This window comes from Boleophthalmus pectinirostris, unplaced genomic scaffold (assembly GCF_026225935.1).
Source record: "Boleophthalmus pectinirostris isolate CB_2022bp ecotype Guang Dong unplaced genomic scaffold, ASM2622593v1 HiC_scaffold_9, whole genome shotgun sequence".
In the NCBI taxonomy this organism is placed as follows: Eukaryota; Metazoa; Chordata; class Actinopteri; order Gobiiformes; family Gobiidae; genus Boleophthalmus; species Boleophthalmus pectinirostris.
The window spans coordinates 26,989,041-27,015,917 of NW_026571541.1; the positions used below are offsets into that span (position 1 = coordinate 26,989,041).

General features: G+C 38.4%; 1 protein-coding gene across 1 annotated transcript in view; it reads right to left on the reverse strand.

The window, feature by feature from the left end:
* The window catches only part of lekr1 (leucine, glutamate and lysine rich 1), a 169,575-nt gene that overhangs the window by 58,060 nt on the left and 84,638 nt on the right, over window positions 1–26,877 (reverse strand). Inside the window, exon 6 of the mRNA XM_020937690.2 lies at window positions 11,833–11,914. Within this exon, the coding sequence (XP_020793349.2) occupies window positions 11,833–11,914 (82 nt within the window). The remainder of the gene's footprint in view (window positions 1–11,832; window positions 11,915–26,877) is intronic.

Sequence of the window (26,877 nt, forward strand, 5' to 3'; positions counted from 1 at the left end):
GTTATTTTTGTACTGGAATTTGCACATTTTATTGCTTAAAATACTGCCCCTCCCTTTGAGAACAGAAGATGTTTCACCCTCCCACATACAACTGTAGTACGGAGTTTCTAACATGAGTGGCACTTTCTGTTCATCTCAATCCCATTCATTTCAATGGGGAATTTGAGAAGTAGCAGAAGTAGTACAAGAAATAGTATAGAAAGTAGTTTGATTTGTATAAAATGTCCAGTGTTCATGTGCACCAAAATGTAAAAAAAATACTCTAAAAATACCATATTTTTAGGACTATAAGGCGCTCTTAAAATCCTAAAATTTTCTCAAAAATCGACACTTGGCCATATAATCCTGTGCACCTTATGTATTTATTCTGGTTGTGCTTACTGACCTCGAACTGATTTTATGTGGTACATGGTGCTCAAAAATCTGTCAAAATGTTTTAGTATGACTTTGGTAAGCAACGAAGATGCACCGCTTGATGGATTGCCGGAGCATTATGGCAAGGAGCGAGCTGTTTTTTAATCACTTATAGTTTATTCAAATGAGCCATGCGGTTTTAAGTTTAGTTTCTGTAAAATGTAAACAAATGTGTGCAAAGCTGCATTAAAAACATTATTACTCAGTGTATGTTTGAGCCCTCCTTGTAGGAAAAAAACAACAACAAAAAACTTAAATTATCCACTCAGATTCACATTCATAATACACATTCACCAAGACAGGGAGGTAATGCCGGGCAAATTACACCACGATCTGCCAATGGATCATGGATGCCTGGGCTAAGGGATCAGTCTCAAGTGTCGTCCGTTTGTTTTGCTTAATGTGATTTGTAATCCGGTGCACCTTATGTATGAAAATAGACAAGAGAATTCAACATTATTGACATTTCGCTTTATAGTCTGAAAAATATGATACTTTGTGTGGCTTGAAAACAGACTAACTTATTTGCTGTCAGCCTAGAGCAAAAACCATACAACTGGAATGATAATGTCAATGTTTGTGGCAACTTCCAGAATAAAATCAATACATCTTAAAATAATGTATGCGGAATGAGGTGGCAATTTGTTTTTGAAATGAAAAATAGCCCCACGGCTAATGCCAGCAAGACAGGTAGATGATTTGCAGTGAAGGCAACATTCAGAAGATGAATTGAACAGCTTACGGAGAGATTTGTGAAAATGCATTAACAGCTGAAGACAACAAGCTCACCTCAACCCCACAACAGGATTAGAGAACATGCATGAATGAAAAACTACACTACGCACTACTTGAACTATGTTGATTTACCATCATACTATGCCCCATAATTCTCCAGTCTATACATGCGCTTGTGTGTGACTGTGTTTTTGACCTCTTGCTCTCTGCCACAGCTGCTGCCCCGCTCTTGAGAAAGTAATTTTGGAAATCACTTATAATTCGTATTCTGCGTGCCATGGCGGTCCTTTGTGCGCACACATCCTCTGGCACAGCAGACTCTGGGCTAATTCTCCTAACCCTTTCGGCTTCTCCGCTAATCCCCCTGTGGCGGCATGATCAGTTAATGTGTTTGTGAGTGTGTGAGACTCTGGCTGCCTGTCTAGCCCTGTGACCTTGCCCCCACACGCAACTGGTACACACAGCGAGGGCGGCTAGCATGAGATCTATAACAGATTTTTATGACAACTGTGGCCGGTTATTGGTTTGTCAACGCGGCAGTTGTTAGAGCAATTTATTATTTCTGATCTGATAACTGAAGATGTGTTTGGGTGTGTGTAAAATGATCCATCTATTTTTATCTAATGCTACAGGACTTAGGTGCATAATACAGTGAGCTAATCTATGGTGTTATGAGGCTGTGCTTCCATTTTTCCCATACAGTTCAATAAGGCTTTAGTTCTTTGATCCTTTAGTCAGCCAGGGTTCCCACTCTTTTTCACTGACAAAGTTTCAAAACTTTTCCATGACTTTTTCATGACTTAAAGTGAATTTTCCATGACTTTACAGCACCCTACATGTGTAGAATTGAGCATACTTTTAGGGCTAAATATGAAATGTTAACCCTTTCCGCTCACTCTATGGTTTGGTATTATAGTTTTTAACATTCATTTATTGTTGTCACATACATTCGGAAATAATCATAAGAGCCAAATGAAAACTTAACAGAACGCTGTAGTTGCTTGAAAGAGATACTAAAATTCCATGACTTTTCCAAAACTTTCATTGAATTTACAAAATTCCATGACTTGACAATGACATTTTCAATTTCCATGACTTTTCTAGGATTTTCATGACCATGGGACCCCTGTCAATTGATTGGCCAGTATTATCTATTTTTTTAAATGATCATTTATATGCACAACAGCACAATATAGAATGCCTGGAGGGAGTTAGCAGTTGTAGTAGTATGAAGTGATAGTTTAATCTGTCTTGTCACTTGAAAATGCTCTTTACTAGTCTTTAGTTGACCAAGAATTTCTTTAGTCCTGTGAGTCACACCACAGTTAACAGCAGAGGATGTCTAACACTAAGTCTCACACCAAAGTTTCAGTGTAAGCAGTAAACCATGTGGTCAGTCTAGTGTTCATGACCAAATTAGTAAATACGATCTCATGAACTGATCTAACTAAGATGATGAAAGAGCCAAAAGTTAGAGAACATTTCCCTCACACTTATATAGCAAGACATGTGACCAAAATAATTTCAGGAAGAATTTCTCCTTATAAAATAAAACTGGTGGGAATCAGCGTTCTTAAGAGTCAAGGCAAAGAAGAACTGGAGGAGGGCGCTGTAGATAATGCTTGGCAGGCGGCCTTAAGGGGATCTACTTACTGTCTATATGCATCAGCCATGATCTAATAGGGTTAAAGCTGGGTTACATGTACGTGCAGGTAACTCACTGGACTAAAACCCTGCACAGGCAACACTGTCATTTTAGAAGAGCCTGTTAGTCTACACAGGCCCTACATAATAATTATTTCTATTCAAATCAAGTTTAGTTATGACTAGCTTTAAGACTAGAGTGACCAGACGTCTCTATTTATCCGGGACAGTCCCAGTTTTTAGCCCTGTGTCCCTGTTTCAGTAGATTTATCCAAAACCACTGATTTGTTCCAGTTTTATACAAGATTTTACTTTCTATTTTGATCAGTATTTTACCTGTCAACAAGTAAAATACTGAAAAGCTGCTTAAAAATGACCAAAACACAACAAAAATGTGACTATACTGACTCACGTTTTCCTTAATTACATATTTGTTTCACAATTTTATTATTACCAACCAACCCAAACCAGGGATGTCCCAGTTTTTTATTTTGAAAAGGTTTCAGCATTCTGTTTATATGTGTCATACTGAGTACATTTTATGATTCAAAAGATAAAACATTTTCTTTTTAACTGATCATTTTTATAGCAACTAAGCTCTTTTTTATCACTCAAAAACCCTAAACAGCAAAAAGTGGAGTGTTAAAACTGCCTCTCACAGAATCCATTTTCACATTCTCTCATGAGTCCAATCTGTTCTTGAGTTAATTTAACATTTTTGGAAATGTTAATTAAGTAACACTTGACCAAAGTTCCTGTTTAACCCCGAAATCAAGAGTTATATTAACGTTTTGAGAGTAAACAGATAACACTTTGTAGGGTTATCCTGATTTAGCTAAACAACACACAGAGGTGTTTTATTTTTACACTTTATTTTAATTAATTTAAGACTAAACTGGTCTTCTCTCGCAGGAGTTTGGAGTGGTGGATGGGAGGTGCCAAATTAACCATATCAGCTCTGGCAAATAACCCTAACTCGAACCCCTGTTTAACTTTCAAACAGTTAAAATAACACTATTTGTGTTAAAAACAACTCTGAAATATTTCCCCCTGAAATTTTAACCCTCCAGTTGTTGCTGTGTAGAGTGAGAGAAAATCATTATCCACAGTTTACGACAGTAGTTAGTAATAAAGCAGCGGCTGCCTCTACAATTGCATAAGCAGAGAAGTGGCTCAAATTACGTAAATGTGAATAAATATTATCATAAATCCATGCAAGGCAAATAAGATGTCCTGATTGCAAACGTCTTCATCAATACACATAGAAGATACTGTGATTCCAGAGAAAGTTATTTGGTGCCGTGTTGATGCTTACCCCTGCAAATGCACTCCCAATGCATTTACCACAACTCTATGCCAAAGCTATAGGCTGAAGGTAATACACTCACTCATCTCATTTCCTGTCTCCTCCTCTCCACTGCCCTTTTGCTCTCTCCCTAAACCCTCTCTGCTCTACTCTGTCAGATCTCTGGTGATTTAAAGCAGGCCTGTAAGTGCTGCTATTTAGCTGCAGCCTACTGTTGACCTTTACGACCAGCCAGGCCCGTCCACGCTCTGTCATCCTCTCTGCACCTCTGCTCCTCAAGGTTGGAAATGACATGATATCTGACTCTCCGGTGCAATTCTTTTATCCTATAGGCTGATCTGCTGAGGGGAGGAAGCAGGGCTATGGCGCTGGTATTCTGGAGCTTCGGAGGCACAAGGTTCAAGTTCATAGAAATATTTTTGTGGTTTCAGGCATGTGGAGGACATGTGCAGTCATATGTTACCAATGGACGGACGTTTTCCAGGAAATAGTTTAGCAGTTCAATGCGAAAAGCAGAGTCGTTACACAAGATCTGATGCCGTGAGCCTATGCACGTCATTCAAATTACAGATGGAGGGCATACCTGACGGCCTAATCTGGCTGTGACGGGAGGGTTTAAGGAGTTGTTTAAATTAAGGTGCGTTGATAAGAAAGAAACATTAATCATTCCTATTGGGTTTTGTTGTGTCTGTAAAAATAAAAGCAGGGCGTCTGAAAGCGCGGAACAATATGCTTCAATGAGCAATAAAAATGATGTATTTGAAAGAAAATGCTTCTTACATGGGTTATTTGTGGTCACAGAACTTCAATACTCAATGTCAAAAACAAGATAACTTTGTGAAGTGTATATTTTATTCGCTGGCAGAAGTCCATGAAGAGTTCTTATTTATCTGAGAGTGCATCTGGACACCAAGCACTGGTCATAAATTCAAGTGAGGATGATACTTTTAAGAGTGAGGATAAAATACTGGCTAAACAAAACTCAATATTATAAAGGACAAGGCGTTTGTTATTGTAAAAATCAATATAAGTTTTTCAAGGCAAGGTGAGCATTAGGGATCCATTAAAGCATGTAATGGTGGTTAAGAGTGAGAAGCGACATTCAAAAATATGTTGAAGTTGGGAATAAAGTTTACGATGCTGTGTCCCGATTCACACATGTTTAACACACAAACCCTGCATATTTAAGATGTGTTCTTCTCTCAATCTGAAAACACTCTGTTCCACCTTGTGATGTCATGTGGTAATATAGGAAGTGCTCCACTGTGTTTTTAAACCCCATGCACCTTCACGAGAAACATTTGGATAATTTCAGCCCTGGAGTTGCCAATCTCTAGCCTGATTCATCAGCCGGTTTCACTTCGTGGAAACTGTCTGACCTCACAGCGTTAGGATTCATTTGCTCGACAGTAGGCAGATACTTTTTTCTATTTAATCAATCGATGCAATTTGGTCCTGACGTATGTAATGCACCACTACTGGGGTTATTAACCTTTTCCCAAATCCCGTAGGAAGAAGGGCACTAACGTCTTTCCCCTTGATAAAATTCACCAAACATTCTCTTTGTTCTGGCTTTAAATCCTTGATCTTCGTTGCCAACACAGAATGTATGGCTCTTCGTTGATTGGCTGGTGCCTGAACTCGCACTTCTGGGGTTCTTGCAAATCGTCTGTAGTGTATTCTGATTCCTGACCTAGTTGCTGGAGAGTAATGAAATTGAGTGGAGGCACTAGGTGGTGCAAGCCTGGCTCGCCAATCTCTACTGAACTAAATGTTAAAAGGCAGGCAGCTGTTAACTTCTAAACTACCGCTTCATGACATCACAAGGTGGCACAGAGCATTTAGTTGCATGTGTGAATGAAACAAATCACAACTCTAGGTATGTTTTTGAGGAGATAACAGCATTAAAGCTCACGAGAATCAATTTTGTGCAATATAGGCCCATTCACCATGTTATATTTTTGTCCCCTCATCAAAGACAGACCTGGGGAGTATTTTCTTCATTCATGCTTATTTCATTAATCCATTAAACCTAAATTTATGTTCTCTGAGCTCTTACAAATGCTCAGTTTGCATTTTGCCCAGATTGTTGCGTCACAGCTAAAAATCCAGACTCTTATAAAAGGAAATTGAAACCACAAGAATGCGTAATGTATCCTTTTAAATCTACCAGACATTGTCCATTAAGCACCATGACCATTTCTAGCTTTGTGGTGGCCCTATGCAAAATGTGTTGCCAAAATTGAGAGATTCTGTATTCCTTTGATCCGTCCATTGAGCTTTCATTTAGAGCTTTGGAAAGGTAGACTGACTAATAATAAAAGGTTACTCAAATGTGTGAATGAAACAAAACACAACTCTGGGGATGTTTTGGATGAGGTAACAACATTTTAACATGACTTCAAACTCACAAGAGACAATTTTGAGCAATAAAGGACTTTTAAGAAAAACATTTTAACAATATCTTTACTATACACCTACAGAGGTCTAAATAAATAAATATTCCTAAAATGTGTGAAGGGCCCTTTCTTCAAAACTGTCTTTCAAGCGTGGGAACAGAGCTGTGAGAACATAGCTGACTCCTTTACACCTCACAACAATTTAGAGCAATTTGCATGCGTGTCTTTAAGTGAAAGGTTGTAGAAATCAAAGTCCCAAGGAAGCAAACAAGGCATGTAGAGACACAGAGACAGACAAGTCAGGGATCTAACCAATCTCCTTGCAGTAAGTAGGGAGTAGTGCCACCCATTCCAATTAACTGGCCGTTTTCCAGAGTGCGCCCAACACAAGCAGCTGGGATGGGTTCCAACACAACTCCTGACTGACGCAAACAGATAAGTGGTACATAAATAATGAATAAATGAATAATGAAAGCCTTTAATTGACAAGCGGCCAACGCCAAACTCTCCTGCTGAATAAACATTTGTGTATCCACTTTCAAGAGCGGCCAATCAGGCGTGAGCAAACAGTCAAGCAATAAATTAAAGCTTTGCAATTTGATTCTCGCGAGGTACGTGCTTTCATGATAGTAGATGAAAAGAGGAAAAGAGTATAGAACAGTAGGACAGATGAAAGCCAAACTCTCTCCCGTAGAGTTGATTGTATCTAATAAGAGGGAATCAAAAGGTGAGGTACAAAAGGCGAGGGGAACGTTCCAAAAAGCATGTCCCTGGCTGCACCTTGAGATCAATAGTTACTTTTTAGCAACACGTCCGCAGGCGCAGATGGTCACGAGCTGTTGGGGTCCTGTTTAAAAACAAGCCGTATCACATCAATCACATCGCTGCTTTGCTCTCTCTCTCTTGACCTTCACTTATTTCATCAGGCGCGCTTTCATCTCTCCGTTAGCGCGTGCATCCATCCTGTCTTTCATCTAGCTCTCTTTTCCCGTCCTAATCCATCCTTTCAACCTGTGCGTGGCGCCTCCATGTGTTCAGCCCCTGATGAAAGGATGAGCTCAGCATTTCCTGCCAATCACCATCCAGCAGGGCGCTCGGAAGCGGGAGCTGTCCGTGTGAGCGCTCGGACGGGCTGGCAAAAGTGACGGGCATCATCGCAGTGTGACGGAGGGAAAACTCTAGAGCTGGAGGGAACTGTTGACAGATACAGTTATGACAAAATGACTACTAATTTTGTGGTTTTGTGTTTGTACAGCTGAGTTACGAGGGCTTCACAATATTTGACAATGCATTATACAGTTTAATCAGTGTTGACTGTAGCAAATGTAACTTTCAAGTAACATCTTGCAGAACATTTTGTACTCAGTACTGGCCTAAATCAAGACAAGATTCAAACCCCACTAAATGAGAATTAGAACACAATATTAAATAGTGTAGTGTATAAAGCTGACATTTTATATTTTTTGACTTATATTTCCATTTAATTTTTACTGTACATTTTAGGATTGTAACGATAGCCAAGTCTCACGATACAATACCGTCACCGTACGAACCTCACGGTAAGATATTTGTTGCGAAAAGCTCACGATTACAAATGTAACAATATCCAAATCTCTCAGTACAATAGTTTCATGATATACATCTCACTGTACGATATTTATTGCGATATTTTTTCTCTTAATCCAAAGAACTAAGACTTAAAAGTGCTTAGAAGTGTTATTTCTTCTTGTAGTCTACACTGAAACGGAGCAAAGGATCATGGTCTTTGTAGTTCCCTCTGCCTTTTTTTTTAGCTATTGCTGCACCATAACTCTTAATTTAAGCAAAGAGACTTGTAATTCGATATATATTGTGATGGTCCATGATATTATTGTGTCAACTCTGAAGATACGATATGATATTTCGGTTATTGTAACATCCCTCGTACATTTACATTTATATAATTATGTCTTATTTCTATGTCCCTTGCCATCTTTTTGACTTCTTATTAGAATGAGTTATTACCATTTATATTTTTGCTCTTTGTTATTATATTTATTGTGATGTGTGAGTTACTGTACCCAAATAATTTCCCTTGTGGATCAATAAAGTTTGTTTAAGTCTAAGCCTAAATATATTTAATATGGTGATAATAGCAATAATAGTGAAATAACAAAACATTTTATTGTACAAACCTGCTTTCTATAATGTGGGTGTGTTCATCAGCCTTTTCCCAAATTGATTTGTCTCACTAAGAAGAGATTTACATACTGTAAGAGAATTTAAAATCCATAGCAACAGCTACCCCTTGAAAACAGCCACTATCCCCATTAGCACAGTGTTTTGAGATAAGGAAATGGCATACTGTAATATTTATGAATTGTAACAATAACCGAAATATCATGATATCGTATCGTCAGAAGTCTCAATAATATCAAGAGCTGTCACAGTAGATTGAATTATACGTTCCTTTGCTTAAATGCATTGTTCTTTAGTAGGAACAGCTAATAAACATAGGGAACTACGTGTCCCATGATTCATTTCAGCACAGACAACATGAAGAAATATGTTTTTGACTTGAATTCTTGAGATTCTGATAGTAATAATGCGCACCAAAATCTTGTCAAAGGTATTTTAAAAGCAAAAGAATCTAGATTTATATTTGCCACTCCAAAATATCACAAAATAAATATGGTACCGTGAGATTCATATCGTGATAATATCGTACCGAGAGATTTCGATATCATTACATCTTTAGTAATAGATTTTTTTTGTCATCTTGTTCATTCAAATCATTGTCAGTACATGTAGTGTCATAGTCTCATCTCACAAAAAGCAAAACCAATTGAAAATGTTCTGCAGAGACCCATGTCAGGCCCGGAGTACACAGCGTAGATATAAAATAACAATTCTTAGAAGCACAAGTGATAGAACGTTCAACAGTGTGTTTTATCTATTTATGAGCCAACATGTAGTTTGAAAGTGTTTGACGTTCCGATCAGATTTCCTGTTGGGATCACAGGGATTCCACAGCTGCCCTGTCCTTAGCCCACCTCTGAATTATGTGTGTATGTATTTGTGTATCAGGATTTCTATGGAAACGGGCTGGCGCCGCACATACGCAACAGGTGCAGAGGACTGATGTTTGATAGATGAGGAGGTCAAAGTTCAAGCAGCTGTCATAGCAACGGATCATATGTATAAACAAACTTGGACTTTATGTTCTTAAAGTGTATCAAAGGTTCGGGAGCTCTGGTGATACTTGATACTAATGGATTTCTTTATCTAAAATCTGGCAACTCCACAAAGTGCTCACCTGACAATTTGAGTTTTGATTTGTTGGTTTTAAAACTGATTTATTTCTAACAATACCTGCATGTTCAGTCAGATAGAAAGTGCATGAATACTGGCTTCACTATAACAATTTTAACATTAAGGAAGAAGTCCTATTATACTGTGTTACTTATGCTTTTTTTTTTAACCTTAATTCTTAAAACAGGGCAGTATTTTTCTAATTATTTTTAGGTTATTCAATCACTCCTTCCCCTTGTGGCAGTGACCAGCGCTTACCTTGCAGCTATAATCCATTCACAATGACCCTGCCATGAGAACTGTTCACTTTCTCAGTCTTTTTTCTTTGCAAAACTCTGCACCTAGTAATCAAATAAGCATCTGACGCTTTATATACTTTAGTGTAGTGCACATTATAAACTATGTCAGAAGTGAATCAGGAAAACATGGAAAAACAATAAAACTAAAACCCATGGATTTCCAGGGATTTAAAATAAAGAGAGCAACCAGCATCGACTGGATAGTAAATGAGGTTTAACCAATCAGGTCTGCCCTGCCATCTGGCCTTTGGTCTGGACCTCAGTACAGTACAGTGAGGCACTGGCAAAAATAGTAGTAATAGTAGAGATAGCACTTAAAAAAAAACCTTAATAATGTGGTTGCATGGACAAACAGTAGCTGCAGAGATTAGAGCCTGCCTCTGCTTTCCCTGGCCTCCAATCCCCCTCCCTGCGCACAGGCCGTCTCACACATGCCATATCATCCAATAAAGCTGCTCCTGACGTTGCCTCCTCCTCTCGCACACACATCTTATCATGCAACATGGCCTACAGAGCCTTTCTCCTCCTAACATATGTCCACATGTCTGGCTCAGGGTCGCGTGAGACGCCAAGCATCCAGGATATCCACCCGTCTAAGTCTTGGGATAAACATACCCCGTCCACACACAAACAAGCTCCAAGCACATGCTACTTTCAACAGATAATAGCTGGTCATAGGTCAGGATTTGTGACTCATACTTTTAGACACATCTCTGTTTTAGATTTTACCATGAAATACTTTATCTTCTGAATGTAACAACAAATTATAAAGCCAACTGAACTTACAAAACACTTGCTTTGCCAGTCTAGCAATCTGCACCATTGGGATCAGCCCTCCTCCCACCATTTTTCACTCACACACCCCATGACAATTAGAGCTGTGACATGTGCCAGACCATGACATCACAGGGTGAAACAGAACATTTTGGTGGAGAGTAAGACCGACTGGATCTACAAGCTTACTCAAACTTACGTCAGTGACATAATACACTAAATAGTTTACCATAACCCATTATTAATAAACGTAAGCAAATATATTTAAATTACTAGTATGTTTAATATGTCGTTGTGTTTATTAATTAACTAGTTAATTACTTTGATATAATTTGTGCATGTAACGTACCAATAATCAGATCAAATTATTATGATTATGGTGATTATTATTATGATTATTATAATTATAACTTTTTTCTGACTGTGCATATGCACGTAGGGATCTGTTTTCACACTTTTTTAGCTGCTGAAATCAAATATACCAGCCTTATATACATGGGATTTGTGTATTTCTTTGTTTCACTAAGACACTCCGAGCTGTGAGTATCTTCTAGGTTTCAAACATAAGCAGATAAATATCATAAATCAAACTCTGTGCAGTGAATTTAAAGTGTTGTCTTTGTTAACAATGTCTTCCTGCTTACCTCATCAGTACTTACACAAATGTTCCTTTTACAGCATCTTATTTCTCCAACCTGCACCGCTTTATTTTGACACTCCCCAGTAACCCTGACTAGACCTCTGTGTACGCTAAACCCGGTGTTTTTGCAGCTTAGCCCACCTGGTATGTGGAACGTGAGCATTTCCTGGTTTGGGCGGGGCTTGGAGGCTGTGCGGCAAATTTCTATTGGTTTTGGGCAATTACACAGAGAGCCAATTGAGCCCTAGCCTTGCTCTGACCTGCTCCTCGCACAGCATAGCCCACATACCACAACACACCTGCGACGATTCGAATCCACCGTGTACTTACATCAGCTGCAAAGTCAGACGATCTTTTTCCGACGTGGTTTTGTGCAATTCACCGGCAAAACGTGCCAAATCGTGCCGTATCCCTGTTCACAAAGACACAGATAGGAAAAGTTGATTTGACAGCGAAAAGATATTGTAAAACTCGACAAAAGCACTCCAGCACTGGCACTTTTTCAGACTTGTCACCCCAGGCTGAAATCTAGTATGATTTACACAAAAGAGTGAAGAAGGAGAAGGCACTGACAGACAGGTACGGCAGCCAAAGAAGCAAAAAAAAAAAAAAAAAAAAGAATTCTACACTTGATGAAACAGTTCAAAGGAGTGACAACAAATAGAAGAAAGGTAAACATGTCCGACACAGCGGTTTGGGAAAAGTTTGAAACTGTACACCAGAATGTGTTGTTAACAAGTCAATACAAAGTGTCTGCTACTGTTCTATTCACTGTCAAGCTGACAACTACCAGCACAGAGAACATGTCAGAAACAGATGTTAGAAAATGCTAATATTATGTGTACAGCTATTTAATATAAACAATAGAGATGTAACAATAAGTGAAATATTGTGATATCATATCGTCAAAGTTTCACAATAATATCGTGGGCTGTCACAATATATCGAATTAAAAGTTCCTTAGTTGCTTAAATGCATGGTTTAATAGTAGCCACAGCTTATAAACACAGGGAACTACATATCCCATGATTCATTTCAGTGCAGACAACATGAAGAAACATGTTTTTGACTTGAATTCTTGGGATTATGATGGAAATAATTCACACCAAAATCTTGTCAAGGTATTTTAAAAGCAAAAAAGTGTCCTATCAACAATTATATTAGTCTCTACAAAATCCATCCATCCATCCATTTTCGTCCGCTTATCCGGGGCCGGGTCGCGGGGGCAGCAGCCTAAACAGGGACTCCCAGACTTCCTTCACCCCAGACACGTCCTCCAGCTCCTCTGGGGAACCCCGAGGCGTTCCCAGGCCAGCCGAGAGACATAGTCCCTCCAGCGTGTCCTGGGTCTTCCCCGGGGCCTCCTCCCGGCGGGACATGCCCAGAACACCTCCCGAGGGAGGCAACCAGGAGGCATCCGTAACAGATGCCCGAGCCACCTCAACTGGCTCCTCTCGACGTGGAGGAGCAGCGGCTCTACTCCGAGCTCCTCCCGTGTGACTGAGCTCCTCACCCTATCTCTAAGGGAGCGCCCAGCCACCCTGCGGAGGAAACCCATTTCAAGCGCTTGTATCCGCGATCTTGTCCTTTCGGTCACTACCCAGAGCTCATGACCATAGGTGAGAGTAGGAACGAAGACTGACCGGTAAATCGAGAGCTTCGCCTTTCGACTCAGCTCCCTCTTCACCACAACGGTCCGATACAGCGACCGCATCACTGCCGAAGCTGCACCGATCCGCCTGTCAATCTCCCGTTCCGTCCTTCCCTCACTCGTGAACAAGACCCCGAGATACTTGAACTCCTCCACTTGAGGCAAAAATATCCTCTCTACAAAATATCGCAATAAAAATCGTACCGTGAGATGCGTATCGTGATAATATTGTACAGAGAGATTTGGATATTGTTACATCCCTAATAAACAATAAATATAATATGTTCAGCTTTTATAGAAATTTAAGTTAAGTAATTTAAGTTACTGTTTCCACAATTCGATTTCGATACTAAAGAATAGACTCGAAACTCAATACCGATTCGGATACCACAATGATAATTATAAAAAAACACTTTAATAGAATGCAATTTTCAGCTTTTAAAAACAAGGTGCATTGTGTAAGTTTTCTGGTGGAGGGTCCATCAAATATTTTTCTCCATAAAAAAAGTGTATTGCTTTGTCTGGAATGTTTCATAGTTTGGCTTTAACCCTTTCTATCTTCATGGACATCCAAACCAGACCAAGTTACAGGTCAGATCTGTGGAGAGGCGACCCCACTCACAGTCAGAATGCCTGATTTTTTAGGTATTTTTGAGCTTTAAAACCACCTGTAATTGAATAAACGTAAGGTAGAGCTGTTTACTGTCATACTGTGGTAGAGCAATGGCATATCGAAACAAGCAGATGATTGACCTCCAACCAAAAAGTTACACAGTGCATCTTTAAATAATACTACTTTCTTTTATATTACCATGTGTCCTATACATATACTAGTCTATGTGCTCTTATACTTGTTCTGATACAGCTCAAAATCATTTTAAAGGTTAATTTCTGTCCTGTGAATGTGACTTTTTTGTATTGATACTTGCTCAAATGAGTACCTATTTTCGAGACTAGTTTTAGTATCAATTCGTATCTGATTTTCGATACTATAACAACCTTAGTTAAAGTTATGATGGTTATTAAAGTTGTTTATGTGCTGCCATTTTTCTCAGTAGCAGTCAAGAATTTTGTGGAAGACCAAAGTACATCGAGTTAATATTTTTGCCATGGTAACAGCCAATAGGTGGTCCCAAAATAAAGCAGACATTATCATAATAGTAGGAAAACTAATAAAATGTGTGGTTATTTGTTTTTATGTCACTGTAATTTACAAAACCCCAGTGGAAATTTGAGCCAAGCATGCAAACTAAATTGGAATAAAATGTGGAAAGGCAATGTTGATACTTTATAGTTATACTTTTTTAAACACAATGCAGTAAAAGCAAAAATGATCTAAGAGTGCTAAGAATACAGAGCTAATGTGGTGGTGCCCTGGGGCAGACTGACAAAGACTTGGCAGCAGTTCTGTGCCAATGTCCTCGCAAGACACTATTACGCAAATGAAGCAAATTATACTGTCTTGCTCAAGGACACGATTTTAGTTTGGAGTAGGGTTGTCAAAAATATCGAAAATCAGATATTAATCGATACTAAAACTGATATCGAAAGTAGATACTCGATTAAGGAAGTAACGATGTTGAAAATAAATTACATGACTGGATTGGACTGGCCTTTCCAGTACAGACCACATGGTTCAAAAAACAAATACTATTATTTTGTGTGAAAATTACAATATTGTCTAAAGAAAAGAGCTTTTAAAATTAAAATTTGGGTATCAACATCTGTATCAAGTCTATTCTTGCTGTTAGTTACTAGTTTGCAGTGTAGTGGTGAGCAAAAATATTGAAATATCGATATATCATTTCGTTTAATGTAATGATACAGTATCAATATCGTGGGCTGCTGTATCGATATATCACCAAAAGTATTTTTTGCCATATTTTACAAAATGATTTCGTCACAGCGCTACAGTTTTGTTGCTTGTTCAGAGGAAGGAAACTCGTTTATGCAACACATTTGACATTTTCACTGTTTTCATGATTCAAATTTGTGTGCTTCATATGAACTTTGCACAAGAAGTGGTTTAACAAAGACTTTTAGTATCACACCCATGATTTAGCCTTTATTTTTTATTGAATCACATCGAATTGATTTGAAATAGATATTAGGGGTGTAACAATATCCAAGTCTCACGATACGATATCATCACGGAATGAACCTCACGGTATGATATTTATTGCTGTATTTTGAAGAGGCTGATAAGTAAAGATGAGACACTTTTTTGCTTTTAAAATACCATGACAAGATTTTGGTGTGAATTATTACTGTCACAATCCCAAGAATTCAAGTAAAAAATATATTTCTTCATGTTGTTTGCACTGAAATGAATCATGGGATATTTAGTTCCTGATGTTTTTTTAGCTGTTGCTACTATAAAACCATGCATTTAAACAAAGGAATTTGTGATTCGATATAATGTGACAGCCCACGATATTATTGTGAGACTTTTGACGATACGATATCACGATATTTCGGTTATTGTTACACCCCTAACAGATATCATATTGAATCATATTGAACTGAAAGCTCACTGTATCGAGATATGTATTGTAATGGTAACCTCTGAATAATACCCAGCCTTAATAAAAACACAGATTTAAGTTAACGTTTTAAGTTAACAGCAACAAAACACATTATAACATACAGTACTTCAAGTTTGGTTGAGGTGCAAAAACAGCACTGAATTGAGAAAAGGTTTGCAATTGAAAAAGTCCATTGTGTGCAACGTTTTTGTATTTGAATATGACGTCTAAATCAGTATAGTTAATGTTTATGAGCTATGATACAAAAAGGACAACAAGGCGCCAACTGGAATAAGATCAGAGGGAATAATCAGATGAAATGTATTAAGGAAATTCTAATCAGCTCTTTGAATGACCCCAGCTTTGTTACATAAGCCTTCAAAATTGATTGGGCCGAAGGAACCGCTGGCTTACAATTGAAACTCCGACTCACGTGCACTCGCCATTGTTTGGATGGTTAGCGTGGGTGCTTGTGTCTGCCCATGTGTCTAGTGTATTTTGAATGAGACGTCTGTGAGGGTCCTTGAGAGCGGGGCAGGGGCACTCCGGCTCAGCTTTTTGGAGAGAGCTCTCAGCCTGATTCAGCAATGTCAGCCTGACATTCTGCCCTCTTGTTTGCTTTGGGGTTATTCTTTGTTTCTCTGGCTCTTACCATTCAATTCACTCTCTCTCTCCATCTCTCTTTTTCTTTGTTCTTCCGCTTCCTCCAGCCCTCTCCCCCGGCGCTAATTTTCTGTCTGTGTTTTTCTCTCTCAAAAGAAGGGAGTGAGGAGGTGGAGGAGGAGGAGGGAGTCCAGCTCAAAGTGGCAATATACCGATAATTGCTTTCTGGTCACTGTGACATGACAAGGTCTTTGAGGGTAGGGCAACACACGCACACAAATAATGGCGAGCGCACCAGGCTCAACAGAAATAGTTGTGCAAATACTTGAGCGAGCTGAGAGGATTTGGAGTGAAAGCAGGGTGCAGGCAGGCAAGCATGATGGACTCTGTTTTTGCGAATATGCTGCTGCTTAGGTCACGATAATTACTATTAAACTGTAATTTTTGAGGGAACTTTTTCCTTTTAGTAGTTGGGAACTTTTTGTACTACATTAAGAGCTGAGCTGTAAACGGTTGAATAAATACTAGGGATGTAACGATATCCAAATCTCATGGTACGATATTTATTGCGATATTTTGAAGAGGTTAATATAATTGTAGATGGGACACTTTTGCTTTTAAATTACCTTGACAAGATTTTGGTGTGAATTATTTCCATCATAATCCCAAGAATTCAAGTAAAAAACATATCTCTTCATGTTGTCTGCACTGAAATGAATCATGGGATATGTAGTTTCTGATGTTTATAAGGCTGTTGCTACTATAAAACCATGCATTTAAGCAAAGGAACTTGTGATTCGATATACTGTGACAGCCCCCGATATTATTGTGAGACTTTTGACGATACGATATCACGATATTTCGGTTTTTATTACATTCTTAATAAATACTACTACACTTATGCCTTAAAGGGCCCATATTATGCTATTTTTTGATCTTTGCTATAATATTTCTTCATCAGAAACATACCTGGAGTGGTGTTTTGTTTCATTCAGTTCTTCTTCTATCAAAGTGAAAACACTGTTCCACTTTGTGATGTCACGTGGTAATACAGGAAGTGCTCCACTGTGTTTTCAAACGCCATACACCTTCACTAGAATCATTTGGATAATTTCAGTCCTCGAATTGCCGATCTCTACAGAACTAAAGGTAAATATAGCTGTTAACTTGAAAACTACCACTTCGTGACATCACAAGGTGGAACAGAGCGTTTTGAGCTTTGGAGATGTAAACAGACTAATAAACCAGGACTACTTAAACATGTGTGAATGAAACAAAACACAACGCCAGGTCTGTTTTTGAAAGTTAACACGGCTTAAATTTCACAAGACTCAATTTTGTATAATATATGACCTTTAATTAAGCATGAACAAAGACTTAATTCATAATAAACTAACAGTAAATTAAGATTGATTCACGCTTAATAACTACTTAATTAAATATCCTAACTGTATCTCCTAACCCCCCCTTTTTTTTAAAGCACTGTACCTGATTTTTGCTGTCTTACAACTAAAAAACAGACCCCCTATGGTAAAAAAAAACAAACTAGCATGCTAATGTGCACATCCTGATTATCAAACAATAAAAATACATAAGAAAAAAACTATTAAAGGGCCTTTCAGTCATAAAGGTGCATTGTGTAACTTTTCTGGTGGAAGGTCCGTCATGGAGATGTTATTGCTTTGTCTGGAATGTTTCACAGTATGGCATTAAACATTTCGACCTTCATGGAGACTAAACCAGACCAAGTTACGGGTCAGATCAGTGGAGAACGCCTGCTTTTCTAGGTAATTTTGAGCAATAAAATCACCTGCATTTTAATAAATGTTGTTTAATGTGGTACTGTGGAACATTCCAGGCAGAGCAATGACATCTCCATAGCAACAAGCAGATGACGGACCCTGCACCTGAAAAGTTACACAGTGCACATTTCATAAACAATTTGTTCATTATGAATTAAGTCTTTCTTCATGCTTTATTAAGGCTAATTTTGGTACAGTTATTCCAAAGTGTTACAGAAATTTCTGCTTTTTGAACAATCTTGTACATTTAAAGCATATTTTTTTTTCTTTTTATAATGCTGCTTTAGGGCTATTGTCTCTTGTATCTGTGGCAATAAAGTATTTTCAGTTTCGTCATTTATTGTCTGTATTTTCTTCAGTAAAATATCACACTTCAAAATGTGTTATAGGCCAGCTGCTCCCAAGTCACACGGACACGAGGAGCACTGGTGGCGACTGGTCAGACATGTGTTCCTCGCCGCACTATGCAAATGAAACGCATATAAATTAGACTCACTATAGGCAGCCCTGAGGGGAGAACGCTTATGACTATGGCAGTAAAAGTTCCTTAAATGCCCTTATCTGCCACAGAGGTGTAAACCGCAGCTTTGATTTACAGCCTGGTAATAAATAATTTGACGATGCTCAGTCTAGCTCTATGCATAATTCATTTCTGTAACGTTATTTGTCTGGCAGGCTAAACCGCGACATGTGGCAGTTCTGGACGTCATAGAGCAGAGAAGCAGGGAAAAATGCCTTTATAGCAAACAATACTTATAGGGCCATTATAGTGAAGTATAAAGTGCATTTCGGTAATGATTAAAGGGTCTGTACCTGACTTTTATTTCGTCTAGCTCAGGGAAACATTTTTTACTCCTTACAGCACATCATAATGTATTTGTGAAAAAAAAAAAGAGACTAAATGATGTTGCTACATTTTAAAAAGGCATTTTGCTGGATGAAAACCAGATCGAAGCAACCACCAGGGACAGATCATTTAAATCAGTCAAAGATGCTTTTGGATCTGAACCAATGGAAACAATTCCCTGAGACAGTTGTTTCTCTGTCATGGTTCATCATCGGAGCGAGAGGAGAGACGAAGTGCGTGGAGCTAGCAGTTTATTCTCAAATAAGTTCTTTATTATGATCTTGTATTGCCAAAAGTCTCAAAAATAATATCGTGGGCTGTCACAATTTATATTGAATTACATGTCCCTTTGCTTAAATTCATTGTTATGGTGCAGCAATAAGTAAACAAAACAGAGGGAACTACACAGACCATGATCCTTTGCTCTGTTTCAGTCCAATTTACACAATGAAATAAGCATTTTAAACCTTTTTTTTTAACCTTAATTCTTTAGTTTATGACAGAACTAAAAACATGTGAAGACATTTTTAAGGAAAGTAGTACATTCACAATTTTGTTAGCCTCTACTGTACAAACTATCATAATAAAGATGCATATTGTGAGAAATTTGGATTTTGTTACATCCCTGATTCAAAATAAGGTTCTTTATTAATTTAATGTTTATTAGATCTTATCTGATGGAGACTGATGGAGACAAAAAGAGGATTGGGTTCAATAAAATGTCCTTTTCTATGTCCCCTCAAAGACCAGTGTTTCATCATTTTAAATTTCCACATTATTTCAGGAATAAAATGTGAAATAATATTGAAGGGTACTACTGGTAAATGGCCAAAAGCTTTAATTGGGGCTGAACAATTTTGGAAAAGTATCTAGCATTTCTTCTGACAAACATTGTGATTACGATTAGATTTCCTGTTTTGTGTTTTGACAGAATTTTGTTCAAAGTTCAGTGAAGAAAGGATAATTGGTTGTTTGCCAAGGAAATGTTGTTGGCTAAATAAATGCAGTCCTTGTAATCTGCTAATTGCAATTTTATAATACATGAAAAGTGTTCTCTGCAAATGTTTGATGGTTTAAAGCCCTCTAGTTACACTGTGTTGTTATAATTGTGTCCTTGGGCAAAGACACTCCTCAAAACCTGCCTACCTCAATCACAAGTAGGGCATCTTGACTTAAAGCACACAGACCTATTATGCGAAATTGACTTTTGAGAGCTTTTAAGTATGTTATAGTTGTTTCCTCTCACCATTTACTCAACCGGAGTTGTATTTGGAGATGATTTGTGTGTGTTTGAGCAATCTTTAATCACTTATTTTCAACACGTCATTTTGTCAGTCAGTCATTTAGCCAATAAATCCCCATTTTCACCGCCACTGGCACACACACCCACAGCTATGAACCAACATTTCTTTTTTTTGTATCAACATCTTTCTCAAGTTTTAGTTTCTTAATCTGAAGACCGGGACTGAGACCAGGACCTAACCAGGACTAGGCCAGGACTGAGACCAGGACTGAGACAAGACCGGGACTGAGACCAGGACCGGGACCGGGGCCAAACCAGGACTGAGACTGGGACAAGACCGGGACTGAGACGGGGACTGGGACCAGGACCAGGACTGACACAGGGACTGAGACTGGGACCAGACCAGAAATGAGCCCGGTACCAGGACCAGGACTGAGAAGGGGACTGAGACCAGAACTGAGACCGGGACCGGGACCAGGATTGAGACCAGGACTGAGATTGGGACCAGACCAGTACTGGGACCTGGACCAGGACCGGGAAAAGACCAGGACAGAGCCCGGGACTGAGATCAGGACTGTGACCGTTTTAGTCCTGTTTCAGTCCTGGTTGAGTCCATATGCGGAACAAAAGTCCGGCATTGCAGTTTAAATCACGAAAACGGGAAACGGTCGTTATCAATTTTTTCCATTATTACTGTAAGCACAAATTCGAAAACTGAAAACACTAATCGTTATTAGTTTTTCATTTTGGTTTTGGAGACAAATAATTAAGAAGATAGTTGTTTTTTGGTTTTCTTATTTTTGTTTTTATTTAGAAAAACAAATGAACGACTGATACACGGATTTATGCGTAGGATTCGGCAGCATCGCATCATTTTGATACTTTTTATTTTTAATCAATAATGTGATGTGCAGTGAACTACAGGAGGGGCTGACAACTTCACGACTCTTGTTGTGATGACATTTACACCAACAACAGCTCCCATTGGGCACCACAGTTATCTAACTTTGACTTAGACAAACTTTACTGATCCACAAGGGAAATTACTTGGACACAGTGGCTCACACATGAAAATATATAATAAAAAAGAGAAAAAATATATAAATAGTAATAATAAAGGCATAAATATATAATAATATAAGTGTATATGTACAAGTAAAAATAAAATAAGTAATAAACTCTCTACTGTATAGTATAACACAGAAGCCAAATGGCTTGCTTCATTTTTTAAGTTGTTTTAGATGAATATCCACGGGTGTCATAGATTGTAATTACATAGCAGACACGAGCACAATAGGTCTTCTTTAAAACCCTACCGCAGCGCTGTAATGCAACTGCTTCACCCTGGCGACCCCCCACACGAAACCATGAGCAGCCAAAAGATAAAAATAACTTTTAATAACACGGGATAGATAGAGGTTGAATGAGTGCATACTTGAAGTGGTTTAAGTGTACTCTACATCTTCCCTACCTTACACAACCCTCCCTGTACATGTTCCCTGTAAATATTTAACATGGCGTACCGCATGAGTGTACAGAGACAGCCAGACACATGTGTAGACTGCACACTTGGCTGCAGTCTTGGCTTTTTGATGTTTTTTATAGTCCTTAATATTGAAATTCACGTCATTTAAGTTCCAGGAATGAGACACTATATTTTGTAAGAATGGCCTGAGGTGTTGGCGGATGGATAAGGTTCAAATATCGGTCACAAAAGCGTACATCTTTATTACTAATGCGCTACACTGCTTTATGTATTTTCATTTCTTTGCCAATCGCTTACATATAAAGCTATAGAGGGTCGCTTAGTTACAGTGTTTTAAATTTTGCCTTACCCGATCCACCCAACAACTTTCTTAGTCATTTAAACAGTAAACTCTATTACACTGTCATGGATTAGTCATACCGCGGTTTCACGGACACGCTCTCTTTGTCCGTGGGTGAGTACCACAAAAGTCTGATAAATACTGAGATATTGAGGTGTAATTGCCGGTGAACGCCCGTATCAGGTGGAGGCAGACAGGTGATGATCTGGTACATGATCTGGCAACGCTTACGGTAATAGGAGAATTGAGAAAAGCAACATCCGGATGTTTGCGTTTACCAAAAGGATTACTTATGATATTGTCGTCATTGTATGTTTTTCTTTTCTCTTGGACACAGCCAGCCCACAACCCTAAGGCTACGAGGCGACTATAAAAGACACTAAAGGTTTATTGAGCAATACTGGAATGGTAGGATGTGCAGGTGCATACAGAAAGCAGAACAGCTAGACAATGGGGTAATTTTTGAATTAAAATAAAAGAAAATAAAAGCCCCATAGTACATTTAGTGCAGTTGGACAGAAAATAAGCTTATAAAGTTGTTTTAGTAGTAATTCAAAGTTTTATTTTATAACAAATTTGAAAGGAAATTGCGAAAATAAATGTTCCAGACCTTATTTCAAACAATAAATAAAAAAAAGCGGCTTGCCATTTAGCCGCTTGTAAATTGAATTGTGGTGTGGCGATGGATCAAAAGAATACGGAATCGCTCAATTTTGGCCACGCGTTTTGCATAGGGATACCGCAAAGTTAAAAAAGGTCATAATGCTTAATGGACAATGTCTGGTCAATTTAAAAAGACATATTACGCTTTCTTGTGGCTTTAATTTCCTTTTAAGAGTCTGGATTTTTAGCTGTGACGCAACAATCCGGGCAAAATGCAAACCGAGCATTTGTAAGAGCACAGAGAACATGAATTTTGGTTTAATTCATTAATGAAACAAGCAGGAATGAAGAAATTACTCCCCCAGGTCTGGGTTTTTTTTTTGTCTGATGGAACAAAAATACAACATGGCCTATATTGCACAGGACTGATTCTAGTGAGCTTTAATACCGTTATCTCCTCAAAAACATACCTAGAGTTGTGATTTGTTTCATTCATGCATATTATGAATGAAACAAAATGCTCTGTTCCACCTTGTGATGTCAAGAAGCAGTAGTTTAAAAGTTACCAGCTGCCTACTTTTAACCTTTAGTTCAGTAGAGATCGGCAGCTCCAGGCTTGAAATCATCCAAATGATTCTAGTGAAGGTGTATGGAGTTTAAAAACACAACAGAAGCAGACGGAAACTAGTCAGGCTGGCAGAATACACTAGACAGTTCGCAAAACCCCCAGAAATGTGAGTTCAGGCACCAGCCAATCAGCGAAGAGCCATACATTCTATGTTGGCAACGATTCCTGAGATCGAGGATTTAAAGCCGGAACAAAGAGAATGTTTGGTGAATTTTATCAAGGGGAAGATGTTATTGCCCTTCTTCCTACAGGATTTTGGGAAAAGCTTAATATAGCCCCGTTAGTGGTGCATTACATACGGCATGACCAAATAGCAGCAATTGGTTAAATAAAAAAAGTACCCGCCTACTGTCGAGCAAACAAAGTCTAATGCTGCGAGGTCAGACGGTTTCTACGAAGTGAAACCGGCTGATGAATCAGGCTAGGCAGAACCCCCCTCGAATGTGAACTGGTTCAGAGATGTTATGATGCATTTGGAGAAAATTACTTCTTCTTTGCAGGGTCAGGGAGATAAATTTAACAGGATATGCTCACCTTTTGTTAGCTTATTTAAAGAAGGTATCTAAACTTCTATTTAAATCTGATGGCCTTTATAATAGCCACCTTTTTAACTTATATACTTTGGTGAATTATTATTATTATTTTTTGTCTGTGTGAATGTTCAGTTGCTTTTATTTTTGTTTTGTTTTTATTATTACTATCATTTAAACACACAATATCTATAATCTATGATCGATAAGGGTCCTCTAAGACATTACAATGGCAATTATAACTCCATGCATGTGCTTGTACATCTTACTTGAAATGCTGTTTAACCTTTTTGACATGTCTGATATCTTATTCTGGGGACTGTCACTGTGTACTAGATGTTAAAAACACACCTGAGCACATCTCGTATTACCACATGACATCACGAGTTGGAACAGAGTGTTTGAAGTGAATGAAACAAAACAAAACTCCAGGTACAGGATGTTTTTGATGAGGAAACAACATTACAACAAAGACAGAAAATAGTGTAATATAGGCCCTTTAAAGGTGCAATAAAGTCTGTTTTGTGTAATATTTGTCTTTTAATCAACCACTTTTTACCATTAGAGTAGAGTAAACATATCTTAATAAATGGGTACGTACACATTCAAAAGTACCAGGCGTACAAAGAGCCACACACAGACAATTGTTCTCTCTTTTACAATCATTGCACTTTTCATCGGGCTTCAACACTTGTCATTGTCTATTGAAAAGTATGTCACAGAAAGGAACAAAGCAACACCCTGGAACCTAGACACAACACGCTGTCACCAGAGTCGATTATGGGGAAACTGCACAATATGAAGGCCGTGAACTTCCTGTACTGCCACTGTCCCCAGACACAACAATCACAGTTAATCCTACAATGGCACTTATCAGGAAAACTTTGACATTCTTGCACAGGTGGATAGTGTAGTCAGTAATTATACTTTGGTAAGAATTGTGTTAGTAATACGTTAAAAGTACTTCAAATATTGACTTAAAGGACCGTATTGCGCCATATTCTGATCTTTGTTATAAATCTGATCTATGTTTCCTCATCAAAAACATACCTGGAGTTGTGTTATGTTTCATTCGCACATGTTTAACACACCCTGCATGTTTAGGCTGAGTTCTTGTCTCAAACAGAAAACATTTTGTTCTACCTTGCGATGTCATGTGGTAATATCATAAGGTGGGACAGAGCATTATGAGCTTTGGAGATGTAGAAAGACTAATAATAAAGGATTAGTCAAACATGTGTGAATGAAACAAAACACAACCCCAGGTGTATTTTTGCTGAGTCAACATTCTAACAAGGCTTAAAGCTCACAAAAGTCAATTTTGCGTAATACAGGGCTTTTAAGTAAAAGTTTCAAAAGTACTGAGTGGCAATAATACTGAAGTGTAGAGTAGCAGTTTAGACATATCATCTATGGTACATTGATGTCATCAGGAAGTCGATTTGTAAATTTGGGTATCCCCAAACTGTACACGGTGAACTTTTGAAAAGTGTTTTTGTCATTTACAAAGGAAGTGGGATGGATTGTTCAACATTAACTTGCACAAAGAAGAGACGATTATTGTGAAAACATTATTACTTAAAGTCCCTGTACCTGATTTTGTAAAAATATTTGAGCAAAATTCGTCAGATTTTGTATTTGTATTGTAGGGATCGTCAAAAGTCTCACAATAATATCATGGGCTATCACAATATATCAAATCTCAATCTAAAAAACAGAGGGAACTACATAGACCATGATCCTTTGGTGTTCTCAGTGCAGACTACATGAAGAAACAACTGTTATGAAGCATTTTTAAATCTTATTTCTTCATATTATAACAGCACCAAAGGCTTTTTCAAGTCTTTTAAATGAAAAAGTAGCATATACACAAATTTGTAAGCCTCCACAAATATCGCAATAAATATCGTACCGTGAAATGCATATCGTGAAAATATCGTATCGAGACATTTGAACATAGTTACACCCCTAACATATTGTATAAGCAGCCGTTGAAGTCAAAATAAATCAGCTGTGTCCCATCTGAATCGGTTTAAGAAGCGTTTATTGTCCGAAAATCAGGAAGTGATCGTGAGCGTGCTATTTTTTGTAAGTTTTACCGTCACTACAAAGCTCTGCACTGGTTTTTGACAGCTGTGAAAAGCGCTTATAAACTAGAATAATTAGGATGTCCGGAATACGCAAGTTAAGTTCGGAATAACTTTGTACCGCTGCAAATTGCTTAAAAAGAACTAGATCTGTTTTTCACATTTTCAAGACAGTAAAAAGCGCAAAGTATGTGATGAAACGGCTATAAGAAGTATAAAGTAATCTAAAATGCAGCTCATTACTACCATTACTACTACCCTTCCCTGCATTCCTGGGTGTGGATTGGGCTACATCTGTGGGTCTGTGTGGCAGCTGCTTCGCATGCTCACGTCACCTCGCAAACACACTGACACGGCAGCACCGCAACTTTCTTTTCATTCTCCCTCCCTTCTTTCTTTCTTTCCCTCTCTCTCTCTCCAGCTGTGTGGAACGTGCGGCGGTGGGGGGAGAGGCCCCGCCCATGAGGTGATCGGGAGGTTACAGCGCTCCTTCAAACGTGCACACATGGCCCGCACTCGTCTTTTCTAGTCTCCTCTGTTGCTTTTGATTGCGGGCCAGTTGGACGGCGGTATTGTTTTAACAGACATATCTCTCATAGCACTAGCACATACGCAAGCAGACGCACCCTCTTTCCTCAAGTCGTTTTATGAGAAGTTCGTCTGGGGCTATAAAAACACGCATTATGGGATGTGATTTTTTTTTTTTTTTTTTTTTTAAGTAATAAATGAAAATGTAAAACTTAATCAGTGAGTTAATCATGAGCCGGAAGAGTCAAGGAAATGAGGATGAAGGAAACATGTAGGTGGAATTGTGGGGTGGAGATGTTTCATGACAAACCTCAACCATATGTTTTTGTTTGTTTTGGTAAGATGTTGTTAGTAGAATTAAGAGTTTTCACGCTAGTATGACACACTGACAGTTAGTTGGAGATAAAATATTGTTGTTATTATTGTAATTATATTGTTGCAGGCAATCTATCAAATTTTGCTTTAGTTCTCCGTCCGAACAGCCCCCGCAGCGGAGTGTTTT